The sequence below is a fragment of the Notolepis coatsorum genome (genome assembly GCF_963971535.1).
Source record: "Notolepis coatsorum genome assembly, chromosome: 10".
In the NCBI taxonomy this organism is placed as follows: Eukaryota; Metazoa; Chordata; class Actinopteri; order Aulopiformes; family Paralepididae; genus Notolepis; species Notolepis coatsorum.
Window position 1 is genome coordinate 134,129,662 of NC_140174.1, and position 24,970 is coordinate 134,154,631.

General features: G+C 47.9%; 1 protein-coding gene across 3 annotated transcripts in view; it reads right to left on the reverse strand.

Moving 5' to 3' along the window:
* LOC311235095 (A disintegrin and metalloproteinase with thrombospondin motifs 12-like) overlaps positions 1-24,970 on the reverse strand; it is a 129,888-nt gene that overhangs the window by 21,136 nt on the left and 83,782 nt on the right. For all 3 annotated transcript variants that reach the window (XM_084322442.1, XM_084322443.1, XM_084322441.1), the window contains exons 15-18: positions 15,662-15,909; positions 15,169-15,310; positions 13,850-13,976; positions 2,061-2,271 (exon numbers count right to left, since the gene is read on the reverse strand). In XM_084322442.1, coding sequence (XP_084178568.1) covers positions 2,061-2,271; positions 13,850-13,976; positions 15,169-15,310; positions 15,662-15,909 — 728 coding nt within the window. The remainder of the gene's footprint in view (positions 1-2,060; positions 2,272-13,849; positions 13,977-15,168; positions 15,311-15,661; positions 15,910-24,970) is intronic.

The window sequence follows — 24,970 nt, forward strand, 5'->3', positions numbered from 1 at the left end:
TTCAGCTAGCAAGGTCAGTTTCCCTGGAGCCGCCCCGTCGGCTAACCCCATGGTTCCTACAGCTAGCCCCACTGTGTGTGTTAGGCTTGGGCGGTATGACGGTATTACGGTATACCAGGGTATTTAGAAATCCCGACGGTATTGAAAATCAATACCGTCAAAATCACAGATGCGTTTCAGTTTATATTACACTGAAACGGAGTTTTGACAGTGGTTGGTTGGTTGTAGTGCACACACGCGCCAGCAGAGGGCAAGACCAGTCCTCACTAGTGGAGCGAGCCGCAGAGCTGGTTGTCTACACACAGGAGGGGAAACCCCGCTTCAGTGGTGGAAATTAAATGAGACACGCTTACCGTTGATGCCTGGTGCTGCGGGCTAACTGGCTATTCTAAGAGCTAACTGTTGTGTATGTGGATCACAAGACAGTGCTGTGAAAATACCGTAAAGCGCTGTGGTAACGAGAGTGTGTGTTGTTGTGCACTGGTGAGCAAGCAAATAAATTGTAAAACGTTACGTCGCAGTCCGGTGCGTTTTTGAATACACAATACTAACGTTACTAGTACTACGGTGCTGCAGGCTAACTGGCTACCATTCTGAGAGCTAACGTTAGTAGTACTAGGATGCTGTGGGCTTCAGGCTACCATTCTGAGAGCTAACGTTAGTAGTACTAGGATGCTGTGGGCTTCAGGCTACCATTCTGAGAGCTAACGATAGTAGCACTCGGATGCTGCGGGCTAACTGGCCATCTCCATGATTTGTTTACTTGGTAACACGGGTTAACACCGCTGATGAAAATGAAAGTCATACCGTCATATACCGTATACCGGGGTATTAGGTCATCAGGGTATGACGGTATGAAAAAAATGATACCGCCCAAGCCTAGTGTGTGTAGCTCATTCAGCTAGCTTGTCTCCCGTGGTCTGCGCCGTGGTCAACGCCGTGCCTGGTCTGCACCGAGGTCTATGCCGGGAGGGACCCCCGCCCGGGGTCCTGCGCCCGGTCCCGAGATCTGCACCTGGAGTGTCCCCCATCCGGGGTCCTACTCCGGGGTCGTCGCCTTCGCCCCTCTTCTCCGGGCCCCCTGGTTCGGTCCCGAGGTCTGCACCTGGAGTGGCCCCCGTCCAGGGTCCTGCTCCGGGGTTGTCGCCCTCACCCCTTTGTTCCGGGTCCCCTCACCGGGCCCCTGACCCCGTCTCCAGCCCCCCTCACCGGGCCCCTGTCCCCCTCACCGGGCCCCTGTCCCCGTCTCCGGGCCCCTGTCCCCGTCTCCAGCCTCCCTCACCGGGCCTCCCCAGTGCTCCCCAGTATGTTCATATGTCCTAGTCTAGCCCTGTGTGTATTCATATTCATATGTTCCTGTCTAGTCCTGTATTCCCAGTGTTGTATCGATTTCCTGTGTCCTAGCCTGTCAGCCCCCAGCTGTTTCTTGTCAATAATTAGTGTCTGTATATATTCGTGCCGGCCTCTGTCTACCAGTGTCGCACCATTGTTTTTGTTTCCTATTCCAGTACCTTTCCGTGCTGTGATCTGTTTTCCCTGTATCCTGTCGTATCCCTGCTATTCCTGCCGTTCGCGGAATAGCCCTTTATCTCTTGTTTCCCTTCGAGTCCATTCCCGCTTCCTAGCGCCGTTTTCCAGCACAGCTGAGGTTTTGTTTCCATGTTTTACAATTCGCTTTTGTTGTACCGTGTAACGTGTTCCTTTGTTTACTTCTGCTCAAGTAAAGTCTTCGATTATACTTTTCGCCGTCGACTCTGCCTCCTCTCTCTGGTTCATAACTGTCCAGCATTTGGGTTCTCTCACCTCCCCTCGCCACAAACCCTAACAATTGTATCTATTTATTACTCAGATTTGCACTACCTTTGCATTTTTGCATTTTGTTTAGCATTTTGTGCTTTAGTTAGTATGTTGTATATTTTGCATAGTGTTTGGTCTTCTTTTACTTTTTACTGTACGAAGCACAATTTCAGGAGGGTCATACAGAACCAAGCATTTCACTGTAATGTACCTTATATGTGACAAATAAAACAAAACGTGAAACTTGAAACTAGCTGCAGTACCTCGGCCCAGCCGCTCACGGACCAGTCTTGTCCGCAGGGAACATCTCTACTGCAGGGCACCACGGGTTTGGGTTTGAGGAGATGCTTACAGTCCACGGGGTGCAGCACCCTCTCCTCCCCAGCCACCGTGCGGACACACAGCACTGTGCGCTTCCTCGCCCCGTCTGAGCCGCAGGTGGCCGAGCACTGCTGCCAGCCGCCCACCCACCACCTGAGAGAGGGAAGCGGAGGGAGAGAGAGGGGGAAGTGGAGGACGAGAGAGAGGGCGTTGTGTTGTTTTGGGTATTCAAACAAATAACTCAGGGAAGAGGCAGAAGCAGGATACTGGCACGGCTGAACATGCCAATGGGAACAGCGGCTATTTCATTACAATATGTCATGTCATGTTATATTGTTTTATATTGTATTATATGATGATTGTGTTGTATTATGGATGTTGAAGCTGCACTATGGAAGATCACACCCTGTGGCCGTAAGAGGAAACTGCACTGTATTTAAACATGGCGGATATGAGATAACTGCGACAAAAAAAACACATTTCTTCAAACAAGGTAACTTGTGCCTAATCAGAAGAGCCCGTATGGACAATTTCACGTTGTTTCATCCATTCCTGTTGGACAGGTTTTCTCTTGTTCAGCCAAATTCTGTGATTTAGTTTGCTAAAGTAGTGATATTTTTTCATGAAAAAGTTCCATAGTGCGGATTTAAACTGTCAACTATCTAAAGTCATAAGTGCAGTATAACTGTTAATAATGAAGAACAAACGCTACTGTTGGGAGAAAACCTTACACCCCAAATCTTTCATGTTTTTACTTGAATTGAAAGATGTCATGCTTCTCTAATGTTATGAGACATGTTCATGAGCCTAATGACTAAAGCCAAAAGCCAATGTATAATAATAAATACATTTGGTTTTCACAAGCTGGTAATAATAGTAATAATATTGCAATAGCGATTGAAAAAAGTGGTGTCATGGTAGATGTGGAGGATACCATGGCCCTCATTCATCAATTTTTCTCAGAAAGTATTCTATTTTCATACGTAAGCACAGAATTTAGAATGTGTGCACGCACAAAAAAAACGGGACTTATCACACGTGCGTACACAGGTCCTACGCACACCTGTCTTGATAAATATGACTTTGATCCTACGTTTGAGCTCGTGCACTGTTTTAAGTATTTGCATACCAGAACCGCCCCGATTAACCATATACGGTAATGGAACACCCCCATGAAATGTGGAAAAGTGGACTAACCCGAGCGAACTCTGAGAGACTTCACTGAGAGCGAGATTGATCACCGAGGTCCTCCAACCAACAAATTGAACGTATACAGCATTTCCCGTTGTGAACAATCTTATTTGGAAACATGACACACAGAATAATAGTATTTAGCGTTTTATTTTAAACAATATTTAATCGTATGATTATAGATATCTTTAGAGAATAAATAAATCCAATGAAGTTGCCAAGTTCACAGACAACTCTGCGCTCTAATGCCTATTATGTGCGCTCGTCATGAGCCCGTTCTGGTCAGAGTCATATGGCTTCAGTGGATAACTATGATCTGCATTTAAGTGAATATGAATGAGACTCCGGCCACCGGCACATTATCAGCCAAAATGCGCATCGCAGATTATCTGTACATTGACCAAGTGGAATCCCGTTCACATTACTGATTACTGATGGAGCAAACTCTGAGAGATTGTTCACAGAGGCGCTGCCGAACCAAGATATAATATGATGTGTATAATATAATGTGTGTAGAGGCATATGCTACAATCTATTTTGTTGTTGGTATTAGGCAGCCTATATGAAGTACATATAATAGCAGCCAGCCCATAGCCTACATTATGCAACAGTAACTTGCGCATATAATAACACACAGCCCTGCGAAGCCTGCATACAGTAAACTAACTTGATCATTAATCTAGCTGTTGTATCTTTACGCTTATGAAAACATTAAATAATATGTATAGGCTAGGCCGTCGCTTTAGCCTATATTCTCAAAATGCATTTAATGGCTGAATGAATGAAAACTTTATTTAACAGATTGCAGAATGGGTACAATACAGTACGGCTCAATACACACAATTGTTAAGGGGATGCAGACCAGAGAAAGACTTTTGTCTTGTTTACATCAGGGTCCCCCAACTCGAGTCCTCGATATCCTCGCGGACGGACGGACCAGTATACCTTTATATCATATCATATTCATATCATAGTTTACTCTATCAGCCTACCAGCATGTAATACGTTCTTTGTTAGAACTCAACTCGTTATTATTTTGCGCATAGATTGCAGAAATACGGGGACGTTTTGATTTAGGCTTTGACACAGAATACAAGTCATGATATCACCCACACGATATATGCTCTGTGTTCATTCATTTAAGACACATTTATTGCAAGGGTTTTGTATACACATACACTCAACAAATAACCTCTGTCTGTTCTCGTTGCAATGCGTTTATATCGTGGGTGTTCATATGACTTGTATTCTGCTTACAGCTTCGGGGTTCCACTTATTACGTTTAACAATGGCAAAGCCTTTTAAATATAATCAAAACGTTCCCGTATTTCTGCAATATATGCGCAAAATAATAACGAGTTGAGTTACGCGGAGCGCAGTCAGTGCTTATTTCCGCGTTGTAAAAATATTCTACCACCGGGCGCCAACTACGCATGGTCCGACCTGTGCTTAAATATACGCACAAAGTCAAGCACAAGTTCAAATTGATGAATCCCACACTTTGCTTAGAAATTATCGTACGCACGGGTTACGCACATATCTGTGCGTAAGTCAAGTTGATAAATGAGGGCCCATGATCCCACCATCCTACAAAAGACATTTTATTTCAATGGCAATTAGACTGATAGGCGAGTATACATTCAAATGCAGAAAAAAAAACCATACACCTCCTTGACTACTGTCACGTCCCACCTGTTATATATCGTATAGCTCCGCTCTGTGTCTACTGCAATACTCTTCCATATCAGTATTAGCACTGAATACATTTTCACATGCACCTTTACACACCTCATCTGCCTGGCCACACCCCCATCCGCTCCTCTACATAAGCAGGGGTGTGGCCATACTAACAGCTCCTTCTTTAGTTTTCACCACGGCAAGTGCCTGTATATACCACACTTTGAGATTGCTGAAATATTGAAGAAAATAATAGGAGCTATGATGAAGGAGCTACGTTGACATTATATCTTTGTTTTCTCTCTCACTATTTTCGAGGAAATACAGCGATAATGTCTTCGCCACTCGGGTGTCTAGAAGATGATGATCATTCTGACCTCCACCGGCATTTTCGTATTAGGGGCTCGCGTCGCTGGCCTAATCCCCACCTGCATTCGTCCAAGCTGCAGTTAGACAGGTATTACCTCCGCTCTGCAGTTGGACTTTGCTTGAGAGGCGCTCGGCTGTTGTGAGAGCTAGCTGCCTCCCCAAGTGAGTGATGGTTTTGATATGCGAGCGCCAGTTGTGTTGCTATGGGGGGAATGGCTACACAGGCTGGTACCCTTTTTGCTGCCTCTTAGCGGCGCGGAGAGGGTTCTGGTTTGACGCCCACGCTACATGAGCTCCTCATCGGGAGCTCTATTTGCCTGGGACCGTGTCCGAATCTGCGGTTCAAACCCCCGGATCTCTGGACGAACGGATACTCTCTGTCACCGTGCGAGGCCCCACCTTTCAAGATGAAAGTTAGCCGGCGCGAGGGAAGTGGGTTTGGTGTTTTGTTATAAGAATTCCTCCACACTCTAGTCGGCTGCAGCCCATGAGGGAATTGTGCCGGCACCGCTGTGTCTGTTAATCACCGTTCTGAAGACTGTGTTAACTTCTTTTCCTCTTCTCTCTTCGGATGAGGAGAGGGACAGACAGCGGCTGTCTGAAGTGTTGGCCTATATTGTGTTCTCTCGTTGTACAGTTTCGGTGATAGCTGCTTGGCTTGCGTTTTAGCTGGGTTGTGCTACCTGTTAGCCAGTTAGCTGTTAGCTACGACGCTAGCTCTGTATGCTCGCTCGGCCGGGAACGTTAGCCTGATGCTACCAGTTAGCCTGGAGTTAGCTGTTAGCTTATGCTACACTGTTGAACATTAGCCGTGAGAATAGCAGGCCATAACACTCTGACTACGACATCATCTTTTACAGAGGATGTAGTCTGCCCTGCACCATGATCGGCTGTTGGAGGGGGGCGTCTTAGCTTCTTTTACCCCGCCAGCGAGGACCTTCGTCAACGTGGAGACCAGTGTTGCGGTCCTCTCAGCCTGCGTTCATTGGTGCAGGTAAGGGTCCATTGGACACTTTTCCCCTCTTTCTTCCTTCCCTTCTGAATGTTTTGTAATAACGATGTTTTTTCCAAAACGTATGTTGCTTCACTACATTTGGGGATGCGACATGTGTTGTGTGTGAATTGTCTTGATCGCTGGTATAGCTTTCTCTCTACCTAGAAAACGGCGTTGTTTTTTACATGAGTAAAAATGTACTGGTTTTGTTGTATGATGAGAAGTTGTGTGTTCATGTAACGTTAGGCAACGTAGTTGAGCTCACAACTGGCTGGGTTAAAAACCCTGCGAAGCTATGCATAGTGGCATGTGATCGAGGGGTGAGTCCCTCTCTCAGCTTGTGATGACAATAAACAGGTGGCGTGTTCACATATTAACAGGGCTGTAACTGTTCAACCGAGTCGTATCAGGGGTAAGGTGGTGAGGGGTGGTTTTTCCCCCCGTTTTTTCCATGCCCCACCCCCCCCCCCTCCCCTCAAACATGATTTTGTTTACAATATATTGTTTCACTATGTTTGTGGGGATACGGTGTTACCCCTCAGCTTCTGCTGGGAATGTGCTCCTGCTTAGAGAAGCAATTTTTTTCTAGAAAAGATTGTTTGGTCACTGTCATCTGGACTTAGCAAGGCCTGTGGCCAGTACTTAATCGAGGACTTGTGTCTTCTCTCTTTTGCCTTTTTTGTTGTGATGGAGGGTTGTGTGTGTCGTTAACACTTTGAGTGCCACTCACGAGATATCTCAGGTTTTTAATAGTGACGTTGAATGCCACTCACGAGATTTCTCTGATTTTTTTTTTTTTTTTTTTTAACGATCTGAAAAATTATTGCATCACCCGAGTATAGCCGAGCGGCGCCGGCGATCACTGTGGAAAAAAGCGCCCCCTGTTGTCTCCCAGATGACATAAGTGATTTTGGAATGGACTCAATGAAAATGAATGGGGAAAAAAATCCGGTACTCCACATTTTCCAGTCCACTGATCCAGCCGGGGTTACCACAGTTCATTCTGGAACCTCAGATCCCCGCTGATCATGGAGTTCTACAGTATCGCGTTGGATCCATACACGTATCGATTTTTTCGAATGGTGATCAGGAATTGGAATATACCAGTTGGATACCATCTGATGTCAGGTAAGGACTCTATGTTATCAGTGTTAGGATAATCAGAGTAAGTTTGATGAAGATATAGCTTATATATTATATACCTTGCCTGGGTATATAAAGGTTAAATAAATGTAAAAAAAAAAAAAAAAAAATATTTTCGGTCATCCCTAGTAAATGCCGTAGTCAAGTCATGCTTCTTCCAACTCCGCAACATCAGTAAAATAAAACCAATCCTTTCACCCGTCGACCTGGAAACGGTAGTCAATGCATTCATCACTTCACGCCTTGACTACTGCAATGCCCTCTACACCGGCATCAGTCAGGCAGCCATGTCCCGCCTCAAAATGGTCCAGCACTCTGCAGCTAGGTTCCTTACCGGCACCAGAAAGAGAGAGCACATCACACCAGTCCTAGCCTCCCTACACTGGCTCCCAGTCCCACTTAGAATAGACTTCAAAATCCTCCTCCTCACCTTTAAGGCACTATCGGGTGCAGCACCCCTATACATCACCGAGCTCATCACCCCCTATGCAGCACCCAGGTCACTAAGATCCTCCAACCAGGCTCGGCTGGTCCCCCCCCGCACCAGACTCAAAAAGAGAGGCGATCGCTCCTTCAAGGCCGTGGCCCCCAAGCTATGGAACCAGCTTCCCCTGGAGATCCGATCTGCCCCCTCGCTGGAGACATTTAAGGCCCGTCTAAAAACCCACTTCTATTCCCTGGCCTTCAATAAACCCTGATTCTCCCACACCCTAACTCACACACTCCCATGTAATTTTATCCTGCCCCCTCCCTCTTGTATCTCTTCTTATGCTCCTCTGTCCCCTGTGTGCTACTGTACTTTGTGTTCCCCTATCCGTGTGTTGTCCTACTGTCCTATTCTCTGAATGTACTGTTTTGTCCTGCTGTGCCTTTTTGTATTTTTGTATTTGTGTATTTTATATTAGGACATTGATTTTAAGCTTTGATTGTACAGCACTTTGGTTGGCTCTTGTGCTTTTAAACGTGCTATATAAATAAATTACTTGACTTGACTTGACTAGTGACCGCCTGGTGGGGTCTCGATGCTGCGGCGTCGTTGGCCTCTCCAGGACCCCTTTTCCGGGGGGGTCCAGTCCCTTCCTGGGTCTGGGTCCTCCTTCGCGCTCCGCTGCTACGGCCTTGCCACAGGGTTGGGCTTTTGCTCTTGACCCCGTGATATTAGGGGTTGTAACGGGGGTTTTGTTCCTTTCCGTTCGTTCCCTAGTGGCATGTGGGTTGCGCGTTTGTGTAGTCGTGGGTAAGTCCCACGGTCTGCTCACCCTGTGCGTTTGAGTTGCTAAACTCCTCTTCGCACAGTCGGATCCGATACCCTCCCGTCCTCCGCTAGGGGGGTCCGGGGGCTCGGGTCCTCCCCGGTTCTGATGGTTGTGGGGGGCCTCAGTGGGTACATTTGTCGAGCTTCCGCTCTGCTCAGCTCCTGTATTGCAGTAGACGCAGAGCGGAGCTATACGATATATAACGTACGGTTATGTATATAACCATAGTTATATGAGTATACTGACGCTCTGCGTCGGACTCACTGAGGACCCTGTGGTCTTGCCTTTGTGGTGAAAGACTAGGGAAGGAGGTGTTAGTATGGCCACACCCCTGCTTATGTAGAGAAGCGGATGGGGGTGTGGCCAGGCAGATGAGGTGTGTAAAGGTGCATGTGAAAATTTATTCAGTGCTAATACTGATATGGAAGAGTATTGCAGTAGACGCAGAGCGTCACTATACTCAGGGCCGCCTCAGGGGGTGTGCGAGCAGTGCGGTCGCACAGGGCCTCGCGGGAAGGGGGGCCTTGCACAATTTTTTTTATTTTTATTTTTTTATTTATTATTATTATTATTTATTTATTTTTTGCGAGGCCCCCCTTTCCGCGAGGCCCTTTTTCATCACAGACCTAAAATCTAGTTTTGCTTATATGCTTATATATTTCACATTAGACACATTTGTAGAATGTGTCTGACTTGTTCCTGGCTCTGCGGCTCTGCAGCAGACATACTCACTATTGGAGCTCTGGGGCTCTGCAGCAGACATACTATTGGTTTCAACGAAGGGAGGGGTTACATGTGTACAGTCGGCCGGCGTGCGTCAGCTGCGTTTGACTATTTCGCGCGTGCAGCATGGGAGGTTATGCTTATGCCAGCCAAGACGAAGAGGACGGTCGTTCGGCAGATGGACTGAAGATGAAAGTTGTTGCATGTTAGACAGTTCAGTCAGGCTAGCCATGTCGGCTTAGCTAAAGGCAGGGACAGCTAGTTAGCTTTAGCTACGTTATAATATCGAGTGCTAACGTGTGGTTCAGTCGGGATAGCCATGTCGGCTAGTAGCTAGCTTAGCTAAAGGCTAACTAGCGTTAGCTAACCTAGAGAGAGCGCGTGCAGCATTGTTATGCCAAGATGAAGAGGACGGTCGTTCAGCAGATGAACTTCGTCAACTCCACGCGGTTGTCTCCATCCTCTTGGAGTTTTTAATGCACTCTATTCTATTCCCGCCGTGGATATATCTCTCTCTCTCTCTCTCTCTCTCGGGCCGGCTAGCTATCGTGGCTAAGGCTAACGTTATGTTGGCTAACGTTATGTTGAGCCAAGCGGGCCGGCTTGCTAACGTAGCTAACGTTATATTGAGCCAAACGGGCCGGCTAGCTGTTGTAGCTACTGTTATATTGAGCCAAGCGGGCCGGCTAGCTAACATAGCTAACGTTATATTGAGCCAAACGGGCCGGCTAGCTGTTGTAGCTAATGTTATATTGAGCCAAGCGGGCCGGCTAGCTAACGTAGCTAACGTTATATTGAGCCAAACGGGCCGGCTAGCTGTTGTAGCTAATATTATATTGAGCCAAAGCGGGCCGGCTAGCTAACGTAGCTAACGTTATATTGAGCCAAACGGGCCGGCTAGCTGTTGTAGCTAACGGTGTGTACCTGGTGTCAGTACCTGGCTACTCTATTTGCAGTTAGCCTATTTAGCTGATGTCGGCCGTTGGCTCCTTGCTACTTTGTTTTCTCTGGTATAGACCCTCTTCTCTTTGGATTTAAGTGTTGATCTTTGTCCTTTTGGATCTATGTATATTCATGTTGCCTTTGTGAAGTTATCTTTTCCTTCTGTTTTGTTCTTCCATTAAAAGTTGAATATCCTTTAGGGGCTCATCTTAGCTGTCTTGCTTATCTCTCTCATACATGCTCTCTCTCTAACACACACACACACACAGACATGCTCTCTCTCTCTCTAACACACATGCTCTCTCTCTCTTTCTAACACACACAGACATGCTCTATATCTCTCTCTAACACACAAAATGACATGCTCTCTCTCTCTATATTTATCTCTCTTTCTAACACACATATACATGCTCTCTCTCTAACACACACACACAAACAGACATGCTCTCTCTCTATCTCTCTTTTTTTTCTTTTTTTTTTTTGTCTTTTCCCCCCTCCATTTTCCTCCGATTTTCTCCCATCCCAATGTTAGTCGTATGCCAATTCCCAGTCCCTTCCTGGTCGCTGCGCACTTACCCCCCACAGTCAGATCATCTGGGAGAGTGGAGGCTACCACGTGCTTCCTCCGACACACGTCCAGCCAATCACCGCTTCTTTTCACCTGGCAGCGCGGATTCTCATCGAGGATCACACTATCCCCCTCAAGTCCTATCCGCGCTTAGCAGGCGCCCCGACCGAACTGTAGGAGTCGCTGTTTACAACGACCCGGACCCACCCCGCCAGCTTCTCCCACCCTCTAATACAGCCAATTGTATTAGTGCAGACGGCCAGCCAAGCTGGTGACAACCCCGGAGCTGTGAGCTGGATTCGAACAGGCGAATCCAGCTCACAGCTCCGGGGTTGGTGACGAACGCAATCTCCGCTCGGCCACCTAACCGCCCTTCTATCTCTCTCTTTCTAACACACACAGACATGCTCTATCTATCTCTCTCTCTTCAATTCAAATGGGCTTTATTTCACATTCTTGTATTTCTCCCAGTAGGTATGGGAGTTTTGAGTTATTGTCCATGTTTTCAAAGTCTCTTTGGGTGTTTGCAATTTGTGGGAAGTATATGTCTTGGTATAGTGGGCAGGTTGTTAAGAAGTGGAGCTCGGTTTCCACCTCATCTTGTCTGTCTTCGCTTGGGAGCCAGGTCTGCCTATGGCGGCCTTTCTCGATGGCTAGGCTGTGCTCGCTGAGTCTGTACCTAGTCAAGGATCTTCTTAGTATTGGGTCAGTCACAGTGCTCAGGTATTCTGCCACTCTGTTTAGGGCCAAATAGCATTTCAATTTGCTCTGGTTTTGGGTTGTTTCTTTCCAATGTCTCTCTCTCTCTCTCTCTCTCTCTCTCTCTCTCTCTCTCTCTCTCTCTCTCTCTCCTCTCTCTCTGGCCTTGCTCTGGTGGAGGGTCAGGGGCATTGCCGGGTCTGTGCAGCGATAACACTGTATATTGACTGTAGAACGGGAGCTCTCTCTCGCTCTCTCTCTTGCTATATGTTGACTGTATCATGCCCAGCCTCGGGCAGCGCTATTATTTAAGAATATGTTGACTGTATGGAATTTTTTTTTTTTTTACCTTTTAGGGGGGGGGGGGGGGGGGGCTCGCGTTTAAATCTCGCACAGGGCCTCGCATTTCTCCCAGGCAGCCCTGACTATACTCATATAACTATGGTTATATACATAACCGTACATTAATGGACTGTTCTCCCCTGCTCTACCTCTCCCCGTCCCTGTATGTTTGTTCCTTGTATTTCTGTCCCTTAGTGTTTTCCTTACCTCTCTCTTGCTCTCTATATCTCCCCTTCTCTCTCTTGCTCTTCATGTTCCCCTGTTAGTCTAGTGTTACTCTAGTCTTTCTCAGTCTGGTTCCCCTCCCAGGTGTCTCCAGTTATAATCATCCCAGGTGTTTCTCGTTTGTCATTTGTTCATGTGTATTTGAGTTCCTTGTTTCCTGTTCTGTGTCGGTTCATTGTCTTTGCTTGTCTGTACTACGCTGTCGTTCCATGTCTCCAGATTCCTCGTGTTAGTAAGTGTTCCCCGTGTTAGAGTTTGTGTTTTGTGTTACGTTTTCCCCCTCTTCCAGTTTTAACTGAGAGGTTTTGTTTTGTTGGTCTTGTTGTTTTATTCCTTATGTCATTAAATACCCTATAGCCGTCTCCCCTTTTCTGCGGTTGGGTCCTAGGTTCACCCTCACACGTGACGACTACACTACTAGCTGAGGTTGGGTCCTAGGTTCACCCTCACACGTGACGACTACACTACTAGCTGAGGTTGGGTCCTAGGTTCACCCTCACACGTGACAACTACACTACTAGCTGAGGTGATCACAGACCTGGCAGGACACTACACTACTAGCTGAGGTGATAACAGACCTGGCAGGACACTACACTACTAGCTGAGGTGATAACAGACCTGGCAGGACACTACACTACTAGCTGAGGTGATAACAGACCTGGCAGGACACTACACTACTAGCTGAGGTGATAACAGACCTGGCAGGACACTACACTACTAGCTGAGGTGATAACAGACCTGGCAGGACACTACACTACTAGCTGAGGTGATAACAGACCTGGCAGGACACTACACTACTAGCTGAGGTGATAACAGACCTGGCAGGACACTACACTACTAGCTGAGGTGATAACAGACCTGGCAGGACACTACACTACTAGCTGAGGTGATAACAGACCTGGCAGGACACTACACTACTAGCTGAGGTGATAACAGACCTGGCAGGACACTACACTACTAGCTGAGGTGATAACATACCTGGCAGGACACTACACTACTAGCTGAGGTGATAACAGACCTGGCAGGACACTACACTACTAGCTGAGGTGATAACAGACCTGGCAGGACAGTCCTAGGTTCACCCTCACACGTGACGACTACACTACTAGCTGAGGTGATAACACACCTGGCAGGACAGTCCTAGGTTCACCCTCACACGTGACGACTACACTACTAGCTGAGGTGATAACAGACCTGGCAGGACAGTCCTAGGTTCACCCTCACACGTGACGACTACACTACTAGCTGAGGTGATAACAGACCTGGCAGGACAGTCCCAGGTTCACCCTCACACGTGACGACTACACTACTAGCTGAGGTGATAACAGACCTGGCAGGACAGTCCCAGGTTCACCCTCACACGTGACGACTACACTACTAGCTGAGGTGATAACAGACCTGGCAGGACAGTCCTAGGTTCACCCTCACACGTGACGACTACACTACTAGCTGAGGTGATAACAGACCTGGCAGGACAGTCCTAGGTTCACCCTCACACGTGACGACTACACTACTAGCTGAGGTGATAACACACCTGGCAGGACAGTCCTAGGTTCACCCTCACACGTGACGACTACACTACTAGCTGAGGTGATAACACACCTGGCAGGACAGTCCATGTTCTTGCATTTGCGGTGCCTGTTTTCTAGGCGGAGTTCTGCGTCACAGAGAGATTGGTCCACAACACCCACATCCATTTCAAAGCAGAGTACAGGTTGATGTTGCTGACCTAGGAGACAGGATGGGTTAAGGACAGAGTTAAGCAGAGTCTACACTATCAAAAGGTGGATTATCATCCAAATCTTTCAGTGCCCACTAAGTTGTATACTTAGACTAAAAACAGAGCCACAATTTAAAGAAGCAAGATCATTTGGAATGAGGACCATGTAAACTCAACCATGTACAGTATGTACTGTATATAGGGATCTCCCTCCATCAGGCCGGTATTGAAGATTGCATATAGACACAACTACTAAATTACATGCCTATAGGAAATTGCTGTTCATTTAGCTTGCTAGATAACTATCTACTATGAAGAATTGCTAGCTAGATGGAGTAATCGTTGCTGGAGATGTGGTCAGGTGATCACCATATTTTACCTCCTAAAGTACATCGTCTTGTACCCAAGCCTTTTTTTTTTTTTTTTTATCTTTTTCCCCCTCCATTTTCCTCCGATTTTTCTCCCATCCCAATGTTAGTCGTATGCCAATTCCCAGTCCCTTCCTGGTTGCTGCGCACTTACCCCCCACAGTCAGATCATCTGGGAGAGTGGAGGCTACCACGTGCTTCCTCCGACACACGTCCAGCCAATCACCGCTTTTTTTCACCTGGCAGCGCGGATTCTCATCGAGAGGGCGTAGCGTGTGGGAGGACCACACTATCCCCCTCAAGTCCTATCCGTGCTTAGCAGGCGCCCCGACCGAACTGTAGGAGTCGCTGTTTACAACGACCCGGACCCACCCCGCCAGCTTCTCCCACCCTCTAATACAGCCAATTGTATTAGTGCAGACGGCCAGCCAAGCTGGTGACAACCCCGGAGCTGTGAGCTGGATTCGAACAGGCGAATCCAGCTCACAGCTCCGGGGTTGGTGACGAACGCAATCTCCGCTCGGCCACCTAACCGCCTGTACCCAAGCCTTTTTAAACAAAAATGACAAAGGTCTGTATCATTATGATTGCTTATGTAATGATGGGGGATTTATTTCCGAACCTTACAGTATCTGTTGCTTTGTTCCTTTGCTGTAAGATGTCCCCTTGACATACATGGAAAATAGCCTCTAACAATCAGTGTGCGGGCGGAACTACACTTTGCCTCTCTATTTCACATAATTGTACATGGTCGCGTCTGCACGACCCTCATTCCAAACGATTGGAAACAATCTTAATCTATGACCAGTCAGTGACTCCTTTGCAATACATACCTATGCCACAGGTGGTGCTGCAGTCTGTCCAGGCCCCATGTCTCCACCTGTACTGCGGTTCCATGACTTCATTTCCTGTCATTCGGTTCTTCTTGATAGAGTACTCGTATTTTATACCAGGGTTCTTTTCCTGGTACAACAACTTGACAACAGAACAGGACAGTTTTTAGAGAATCCTACGAGTTTCAACAGATTTTGAGCAGAATTCCATGGGTTGCGGCAAGGTTTTACAGTATATTATGAGGCTGTGTCAACATTAAACCGTAAAAAAATCATGGGTGTCATGGGACCGTTGTTCTACAGCACTAAGCATGCCTGCTTGGTCAAAATACACTATCCAATACAGTGGTCCCAGGGCTCCCAGACGCCCACCGTGCCTATATCTCCATGTTGTTATCAAGGAAGACCCAATCGTTCTTCTTTCTATCATGGTGTGTAGACTTGGTGTTCAACATACCTTTGGATAATAGTGTGTGTGTGTAAGTGTGCCTACCTGGATCATGACCGGCTGTTTTGTGGGTCCAGGAGCGGTGATGTTCTCCATGTTCCCCATGCGCTCGTAGTAGAACGTGGTTCCGCCGGCGATGTACTCGCCGTTCCACTGGATGATGAAATTACCGTTTAGAAAGTAGTCCTCTTCTGATCCGGCGCTCCTCAGAGCCAGGAAGTTACCTGCCTCCTCCACTTCCTGCACCAGGATGTCCCGCGCACCCTCGGGTATCACGCCCACATCCACGTACCCTGGTAAAAGTCGGGAGGGTTCCAGAGTCAGACCGTAGATGTAATGGAGGGCCCACCGGGGCTGCCGCCACACTCACACCACAGCGTCCAGACAGATTCGCTCCCTCTGATGTTTTAATAGTGGGTGTGTTGGGTCTGTGGGGGGAGGCTGGCTTATACGTGCTTGTACGTATTCGGCGTGGGGGGGTGCCCTGTCTGTTTTTTTTATAGTGTGTGGATGGGGGGGCTGGAGTAAGGGGGGAGGGGGGGCAGAGAGCAGCTATGACTGGGCCTCTGGTGTTTAATGATGTTTGTGGGAAGGTGTGTGTGTTTCTGTGTTTGTGGGAGGGGGGGGGGGTCTCTGCCCTAAATCTAGGCTCTCTTTGATGTCTCACACATCTGGGACGGTTATCTGGAAAGGATGCTGTGAGGGGTCCACACACACACACACACACACACACACACACACACACACACACACACACACACACACACACACACACATACAGTGCATGCATAGACAAACATGCACACATACAAACAGACACACACACACAGACACACACACACATACAGTGCATGCACAGACAAACATGCACGCATACAAACAGACAGACACACACACACACATTCATACACACAGACACACACAAAATAGACAAAATCCTATTTGGTTGAGAATTTCATAGTCTGAGGTCAAGAGGTCAAGAGGTGGACGCGGGCAAATACTGCGGCATGGTCATGCTGGACCTACAAAAGGCCTTCGACACTGTCAATCACTCCATTCTGATTGACAAGTGATAAGAGCTACAGGTGTCTCTATCTATCTCAATCACCTACTCGAGATAGAACCCTGTGGCCGCCCGATATCCCCCAGCGAGGTGCTAAGCTCACTAAGTTCTCGGGTCAATAACTATTTCTATCAAGCTTACTTCATAGTCACTAGTTAGTTATATCCAGTTGATATGAAATGTAAGCATAGAAGAGTTGTTAACCTCTTCTTGTTTGTAATAAACCAAATGTATGTCTGTGAGAACTCTTATTGCCTATAATAACAATTATTATCATTATTATTATCATCATCATTATCATCATTTTACGAAAGGGCTTGTAATACTGCTCATTTGAAAGCCTGATTGTATTACTTCACCATCACCGCCGCTATCCTCATTTGTGAGGAAAGGTCTGTAATACTGATCATTTGAAAGCTTGGTTGTATTACTACTCTTTTAATAAGTATTACCACTGTTAATAATGTAACATTAGCGTACTAACAATCATTTGCAAGCCTGGTGATCTTACGTCACCGTCACCACCATCACCGTCCTCATTTGTGAGGAATGGTCTGTAATTGCTATAATATTATTATTATCATTACCATCAGTATCATCATTATTACGAAATGCCTGTTATGCTGCTTCTTTGAAAGCTTGGTTGTATTACTACTCTTTTAATAAGTATTACTACTGTTAATAATGTAACATTAGCGTACTAACACTTAATCATTATTTGCACGCCCCAGTACCCCCTATCAATCCGACAGGCCCGTCCGTCCGTGGCACCGACCCTCAAGTCCTGCAGTGACTAGAGCATCGGTTTCCCACACACTTGACAGAGTCCGTCGGACACAGAGATACCGGAACCCGCAAACAACAAACATTGCCATATATATATATAATCTATATTATAACTTTAGCTGAAAAGCATTAACCAGCAATTGATTCAATCTGTAGTACATGCTGCCAGTACATAGTCACCTCAGAGAAATGCAGGGCGCGGCTGGTATTGCTGGCATTGCTGGCAGAAAGCAGTCCACAAACTCAATCCGATATTATAAAAAGTCATTTTTATTTAAGAAAGTTACAAAAGAGACTGTATTGGAAATGTCCAATTTCAGTTAAAAGAATTATAAAAACAAAACAACATCTCATCTTTACTATAGCATAGTCTATGCGCCTGGTGTATCAAGTCAAAAGTGAAAATCTGCTTCAAAATCTAAAAATCTGAAAAATCTGTCTGAGATCCAGCGAGTGAGCCTTTATAAAGCACTCAAGATCTCTTTGCTATTGGTTTAAATACAGTGATGTAATTTCACTAGCCAATCAACGTATAACACATAAGGATGAACTCTCCTCCCCTTCTAGTTACCATTGGCTCCCGTCTACTCCACTGGGTTGTAACTTAAAAAGTAATTGTAACAGTAACAAGATGGCGCCGCCCACGGCTGCCTTGGCGCTACAGTGTGCTGCGTTTTGTTTGTTCAGTGTTGTATCTGTGTCCTGTCTAACGTCCTACACCAAAGAAGAACTTCTGCACATCGGGTGTTCAAACCCATCGGACACTTTTCCAACACTACTCACCCGTTCCACGGATTTATTGGATATACTGGTCAGGGGGACCGCGCTCTTCGCCAGTGCTGTGCGCTGGATCAGATGGCAACGGGGAAGGAGAGGTGGCTGTCTGGTTCGCCTCCGGCGACGGGGCTCGCGGCCACCACTTCCCGGTATATTCCTCGGAAACGTGAACTCTTTACCAAATAAAATGGACGAACTCCGGTGGCTGGTTGCGGGAAACAAGGACTTCCACTCCACAGCTGTCTTTGTGTTCGTGGAGACCCATCTGAAGCCATCAGTCCCAGACGGGGCTGTACAGCTGGAGGGCTTTTCTGCGTTTCGTGCCGACAGGGACTTCGAGGCGGCGGGTAAGTCGCGTGGAGGGGGTCTTATGTTTTTTATTAACAATCGCTGGTGTTCCGATGTGACAGTGATTCACCAACACTGTTCCTCTGCTATCGAATCCCTCTTCATCCGCTGTCGTCCATTCTATTCCCCCCGTGAGTTCAACTCTTACATCCTCGTCTGTGTTTACATTCCTCCTGACGCTGACGTCACCGCAGCGGTAGACACACTAGCCGAACAGCTGACGAATGTTGAACGCAACCACCCGGACAGTTTTGTTGTTGTATTGGGGGATTTTAACCAGGCTCATCTGAGCCGGTCTCTCCCCAAATACAGGCAGCAAGTCACTTGCCCAACTCGGGGAGTGAACACTCTGGATCACTGCTACTGTACTATTCGGCAGGCCTACCATTCTGTCCCCCGTGCTGCACTGGGCAACAGTGATCACCATCTCATCCACCTGATCCCTCGCTACAGGCAGAGATTAAAACAATCAAAACCTGTAGTGCGGAGCTTCAGAGTGTGGTCCAGTGAGGCATGCAAGTGTCTCCGCGCCTTGCTGGAGAGGGCAGGCTGTGACCAGGACTTTGTTGAGTGGGCGGGGCCTGAGGCTGGAAACAACTTGGATGACTACACAGACACTGTGACATCCTTCATCAGCCTCGGCGAGGAGGTGTGTGTCCCCCTCCGCACTAGGAAGATCTACAACAACAACAAACCCTGGTTTTCAGCCCAACTCAGGCGGCTGAGGTCGGAGAAGGAGGTGGCCAGGCTCAGTGGTGATGCTCATCGGTTCAGGCAGGCCAAGTACAAATTCGCCAAAGAGGTGAGGGAGGCGAAACTTCGCTTCTCAGAGAAACTGCGGCAGCAGCTCTCTGAGGGGAATTCCTCCTCCGTTTGGAAAGGCCTCAAGACCATTACAAACTATAAGCCGAAGTCACCACAGGCGCCTAATAACCTCCCCCTGGCGAACGAGCTAAACACATTTTACTGTAGGTTTGAGAAAGAGGTTCCCCCCGCCCTCTTCCTTCACCCACTCGGTCACAACCTCCATCCCCCCACCCCAGTGGGCCCCCCCCCCCCCACACCCCCCCCCCTCTCTCTGTCAGTATGAGAGAGGTGAAACGGCTGTTTTCTAGTCAGAATCCCCGGAAGGCGGCCGGCCCGGACTCTGTCTCCCCCTCTGCCCTGAAGCACTGTGCTGACCAGCTCGCACCGGTGTTTACCACCATTTTTAATGCATCGCTGGAGCTGTGTCACGTCCCAGCATGCTTCAAGGCCTCAACCATCATCCCCGTCCCCAAGAAGGCCAAGGTCACGGGCCTTAATGACTACAGACCTGTCGCCCTGACCTCTGTGGTCATGAAGGTCCTGGAGCGCTTTGTCCTGGCCCACCTGAAGCTCATCACAGATCCTGTGCTGGACCCGCTGCAGTTCGCGTACAGAGCCAACAGATCCACAGAGGATGCTGTGAACATGGCTCTGCACTACACGCTGGAACATCTGGACTATGCGGGCAACTATGTCAGGATCCTGTATGTGGACTTCAGCTCGGCCTTCAACACCATCCTTCCACCCATCCTGGAGCACCAGCTATCCCTGCTGCAGGTGCCGGCCTCCACTCGCAGGTGGATTACCGACTTCCTGTCCAACAGGTCTCAGCGGGTGAGGCTGGGGAAGAGCATTTCCAGCTCTAGGTCCACCAGCACCGGTTCCCCGCAGGGCTGTGTTCTATCCCCACTACTGTTCTCCCTGTACACCAACAGCTGTGCCTCTCTGCACCCCTCGGTCAAACTCCTGAAATTCGCTGACGACACCACCCTGGTGGGTCTCATCTCCAGGGGGGACGAGTCGGCCTACAGGAGGGAGATCGAGAGGCTGCAGAGCTGGTGCAGCTGCAACAACCTGGAGCTCAATGCTCAAAAGACAGTGGAGATGGTAGTGGACTTCAGGAAGAAAGCAGCCCTGCCCCCTCCCATCATACTGGGAGGCACTCAGGTGACCTCCGTGGAGTCATGCCGATTCCACGGCATGACCATCTCCCAGGATTTGAAGTGGGAGCTCAACATCACAGGCCTGCTCAAGAAGGCCCAGGGGAGGATGTTCTTTCTCCGGCAGTTGAAGAAATATAAACTGCCGAAGACCATGATGGCCCAATTCTACACGGCCATCATTGAGTCCATCCTCACCCACTCCATCATCTCCTGGTTCCCCGCTGCAGCGGCAAAAGATCTTGCCAAGCTGCAGCGGGTGATTCGCTCCGCGGAGAGGGTGATCGGCTGTCCCCTGCCCTCCCTCAGGTCCCTGCACGACTCCAGGGCGCTGAAGAGGGCGAGAAAGATCATGGCCGACCCATCCCACCCCGGTCACAGCCTCTTCACCCTGCTCCCCTCTGGGAGAAGGCTGAGGATCCCAAAGGCTGTAAAAGCTCGACACAGACTGAGCTTCTTCCTCTCAGCTGCCAGGCTGATCAATGCCTCAGGTCCCCCCCCCCCCCCCCCCCCTCGGTACCCCCCCCCCCCCCCCCCCGATGCCCCCAAGTGACACTGGCACAATGACACTGACTGCACTGCACTAGTCCGTACTGGATCTCTGCACTCTTCACTTTATATATATGTATTTTATTTATTGATTAATCCCCCACTGCACTGTTTCGTTTCTTGTCTGTGTTTGTGTTTGTTTACTGTGAAAAAAAAGAAAGAAAATGCATACACTGTATTGCTGCATCAATTACCAATGTGTTTTACACAAATGGCTCAATAAAGGAATCTGAATCTGAATCTGAACAGAGTATGATATTGTGGAAACTCCCTCTGTCTCTAGCTGGAGCAGAGGCCCTGTAAGCACATTCCTAAGGGGTCCAGTCAGTATTGAGATGGAAGCAAATGCCCTGTGTAATGTACAATACATGAATACACTTCTTGCATGAATAGTCTATACGCTTATATATATATATATGTATATATATATATATATATATATATATATATATACAGATATATACAGATATATACAGATATATATATATACCTGTACTATTCAAAACTCATATACTTAATCATTGGTTATATGTTTACACATCACACATGTAGTTAAATGTTGTATGATAGCTTTCCCCTCGGTAGAGTGATAGGAAAGGGTTAACTGCTGTAGACAGTGGTGCATTTACAGACGCCCAAGGTCACATTCTTGTTTTCACAGAACTGTGAGCGAAGAGACTTAAGAGACTGACTGTGCCATACCAGCCCAGTATACATCTCACATATAGACACATACAGTAACATATGCCTAGATTTAAAACAGATATATACAATAAATCCTTTATATCATACCAGTGACAGAGAGAACAGGATGTCATTATTAAAAGTGTCATTCGTTCTCAGTGGCACTTCACACCCCCTCTGTCATCCTGGTCGGTCATTTTCTTAATAGCGTCTGTACTTGGGGACGAGATGGCAATTGCGGGGTCACGATGGCTGTGACTCTCAACACCCCCTCTGTCATCTTGGTACCTTGGTACCCTGGTAGCCGGCGGGAAGACTTGCATCTGTTGTTCCCTGGCTGGACGGCCCGACAGGATAGGGGCCACGTCGTTGCTTGGTAGCCGGCGGGAAGACTTGCATCTGTTGTTCCCGGCCTCTTGGATCTCTCCAGTAGTTTGAGGTAGGTCGAAATGTCACTTCTCGGGCGACCCCACGGGTCCCAGAGAATTGTAGTAGCAGTCCTCTATTGAAGTGTGGTTGGCCTGGTCGTGTGACCCTGTCCGTAGGCCACGCAGGACATCACAGATACAGTCCACAGAGGACTCATTTCTTTTCTCTCTTTCAGGTCCATTCAGAGCTCTCGTCACCCTGTAACCTGGGTCCAGGCCGATGTCTCTCTGTCTCCATGTCACAGGATATGCGGGCATAATATCCCCTGTGTCATCGCCTGCCCATTCTCCTCCAATCCTGAGCTCCAGGAGAGCTTTCAGAGAAGGCCCCTTGCTGATAGGTCTCAGTTCGGCCTGCTTAGCTCTTTTGTTCGGTCTAGGAGGTTCGTCCCTTGGGTACCGAACTCTCTCCCTAGATCTTGATCTAGATGAGGACCTTGAGGATGCTCTGGAGCTTGACCTATCCCGGTCTTCCTCCATTTCTGAGTTCTGATCTGGGTCAGTATATTCCTGTTTGCTATTTGCTGCGTCGTCCACTGACTCCGGGGGACACCTCCCCCGTCTAAGAATGCTCCTGGCCCGAGATAGGGCAGGTTCTGATCCTTCCGGTCCGAACTATACTGTCGGTCTCCTTGGTGTATCCTAAGGAGGGAGGTCGGTTCATCCCAGGATCGCAACATATTCTCCTTGATTATCTGATCCTTTATAGAGCGTACAGCTCTCTCTGCCACCCCGTTCGTATTGGGCTGGCAGGGTACAGAGTATTGGGCCATTACACCCGCTTCCTTGTTTCCCTGGTAATGGACCCTGGTTTCCTCTGTATGGCTTTTTAGCCATTTCCAGGCTATTTTCATGCCTCTGAATAGTTCCACTATGAGGGCCCAGAGGTTACCATGGGCCATTGGCCTGCCTGTGCTGGTCTCAAACCCTTTGGCTTCCCAGTACTCCAGGTTTTCATTTCTAGGGGGCACTTGGTTCCCGTTGTGATAAATCTCATTTTAGGATCCGTCAACACCATTGACCAATGTCCCCATCGTGATGTCATGGCCCTTGAGCCCGTAATAGTCCCCTTAGAGACCCTCTGCAGGGCAGGGAACTCTGTGGTCACTATTATATCTTTGTCCTGAGCCAAGTCTTTCAGGGCATTCCAGAATCTAAATACTCCACATAGGATTCGTTCTTCTTCTGTATACCGCTCCTCCGTATTGGTGAACTGCATGGATAAAAGTAGACAATGGGTCTTCCCCTTTCTATTCTGATATTTCAGAGTTATCCCCTGCGTACCCCCTACTTGGGGGAATACTTCCAGATGTTTGGTGGGGTCTCTTTTTTCCAGGTCTTTGCAGTTTTCCAGCACGTGGTTCCTGAATACCGTCCAGGCTGGGTCCGCTTCCTCTATGGGGATGTTCCTATTCCTAGGGTTTTTTCCCTCGAGAGCTTTGCCTTTCAGTTTGTGGAGTGGTGATGCTTTTGTCGCATAGCCAGGCACATGAGTCATAATGTGGCCGCATTTTCCCATGGCAGAGTCCAGCTGACTCCGGGACACAGGCTTCTCTATGGCCGCTACCTGATCCAGGTATTCCCTGCTGACCGACTTTCCGGTGTCCGTGATATTGAAACCTAGATACCTCAGGGTGTGTTTCGCGATCTCGCACTTTTTGAGGCCTATTTTTAATCCGGCCCTGGAGAGGCGGGTCACTACTTGGTCCAGCAGTTCCAAATGTTCCTTTTCCGAGTCATTGGTCCAGTACACGTCATCAATGTATATGGTGACGTCCAGACCTTTCAGGATGTCCTCTATGACTCCTTGGAACACATTCGGAGAGTTCTTATACCCTTGTGGTAATACTGTCCATCCATAAGACAGCCCGTTCCAGGTGAACGCCGTCTTTTGGGTGGATAGGGGGTGGATAGGTACTGACCAGAATCCATTAGCCAAGTCAATGCTAGACTTCCAACGTTTGTTGGGCAGATTCCTGGTTGTTTGTGCTATGTTTATCATTGTCCTGGTATCTGAGCAAGTTCTTGCATTCAGGGCAATTAGGTTGTGCACTAATCTACATGATCCATCGGGTTTGGGGACTCCCATTACAGGGGTATTTGTTAGAGCAGAGTCCAACATAGTCAGTACGCCCATTTGTTCCAATTCCGTGATTGTTTCCGTCAGTTCCTTCTTGCACAGGGGGTCAACCCTGTGTTGTGCTTGTCTCGGTCCAGACTGGGTAGTTAGTGACTGTTATGTCTGGTGTTAGCTCTGGCTAGTTAGCCTGATATTAGCTCTGGCTAGTTAGCCTGCTTGTAGACTCAGGCTATGTAGCCTCTTGTAGATTCAGGCTATGTAGCCTCTTGTAAACTCAGGCTATGTAGCCTCTTGTAGACTCAGCTCCTGCCGATAACACCAGCCTGTATGATTACGCTGGTTCCACTTCCGTCACAGTAGCAGGACTTATGCTCCTGCTAGCTTCTGGCTCGTTATCCTGCTAGTAGCTCCTGTTAGCAATGGCTAGTTATCATGCTAGTAGCTCCTGTTAGCAATGGCTAGTTATCATGCTATAGACTCGTAGAGTTTTCTACTTAAGTTTTGACTCTAAGTGAAAGGATTTATCAGGGGTCATGTCACACTTTTCGCCTCCAATTTGCGTAAATCCCGGGCAAAAAAGCTAGAAGGACTTGAAACATTAAATGCGGACCTATACGCATCTTTGCAAACTAACTATAGCGAACGACTAAACACACAACGTAAGATAGTCAA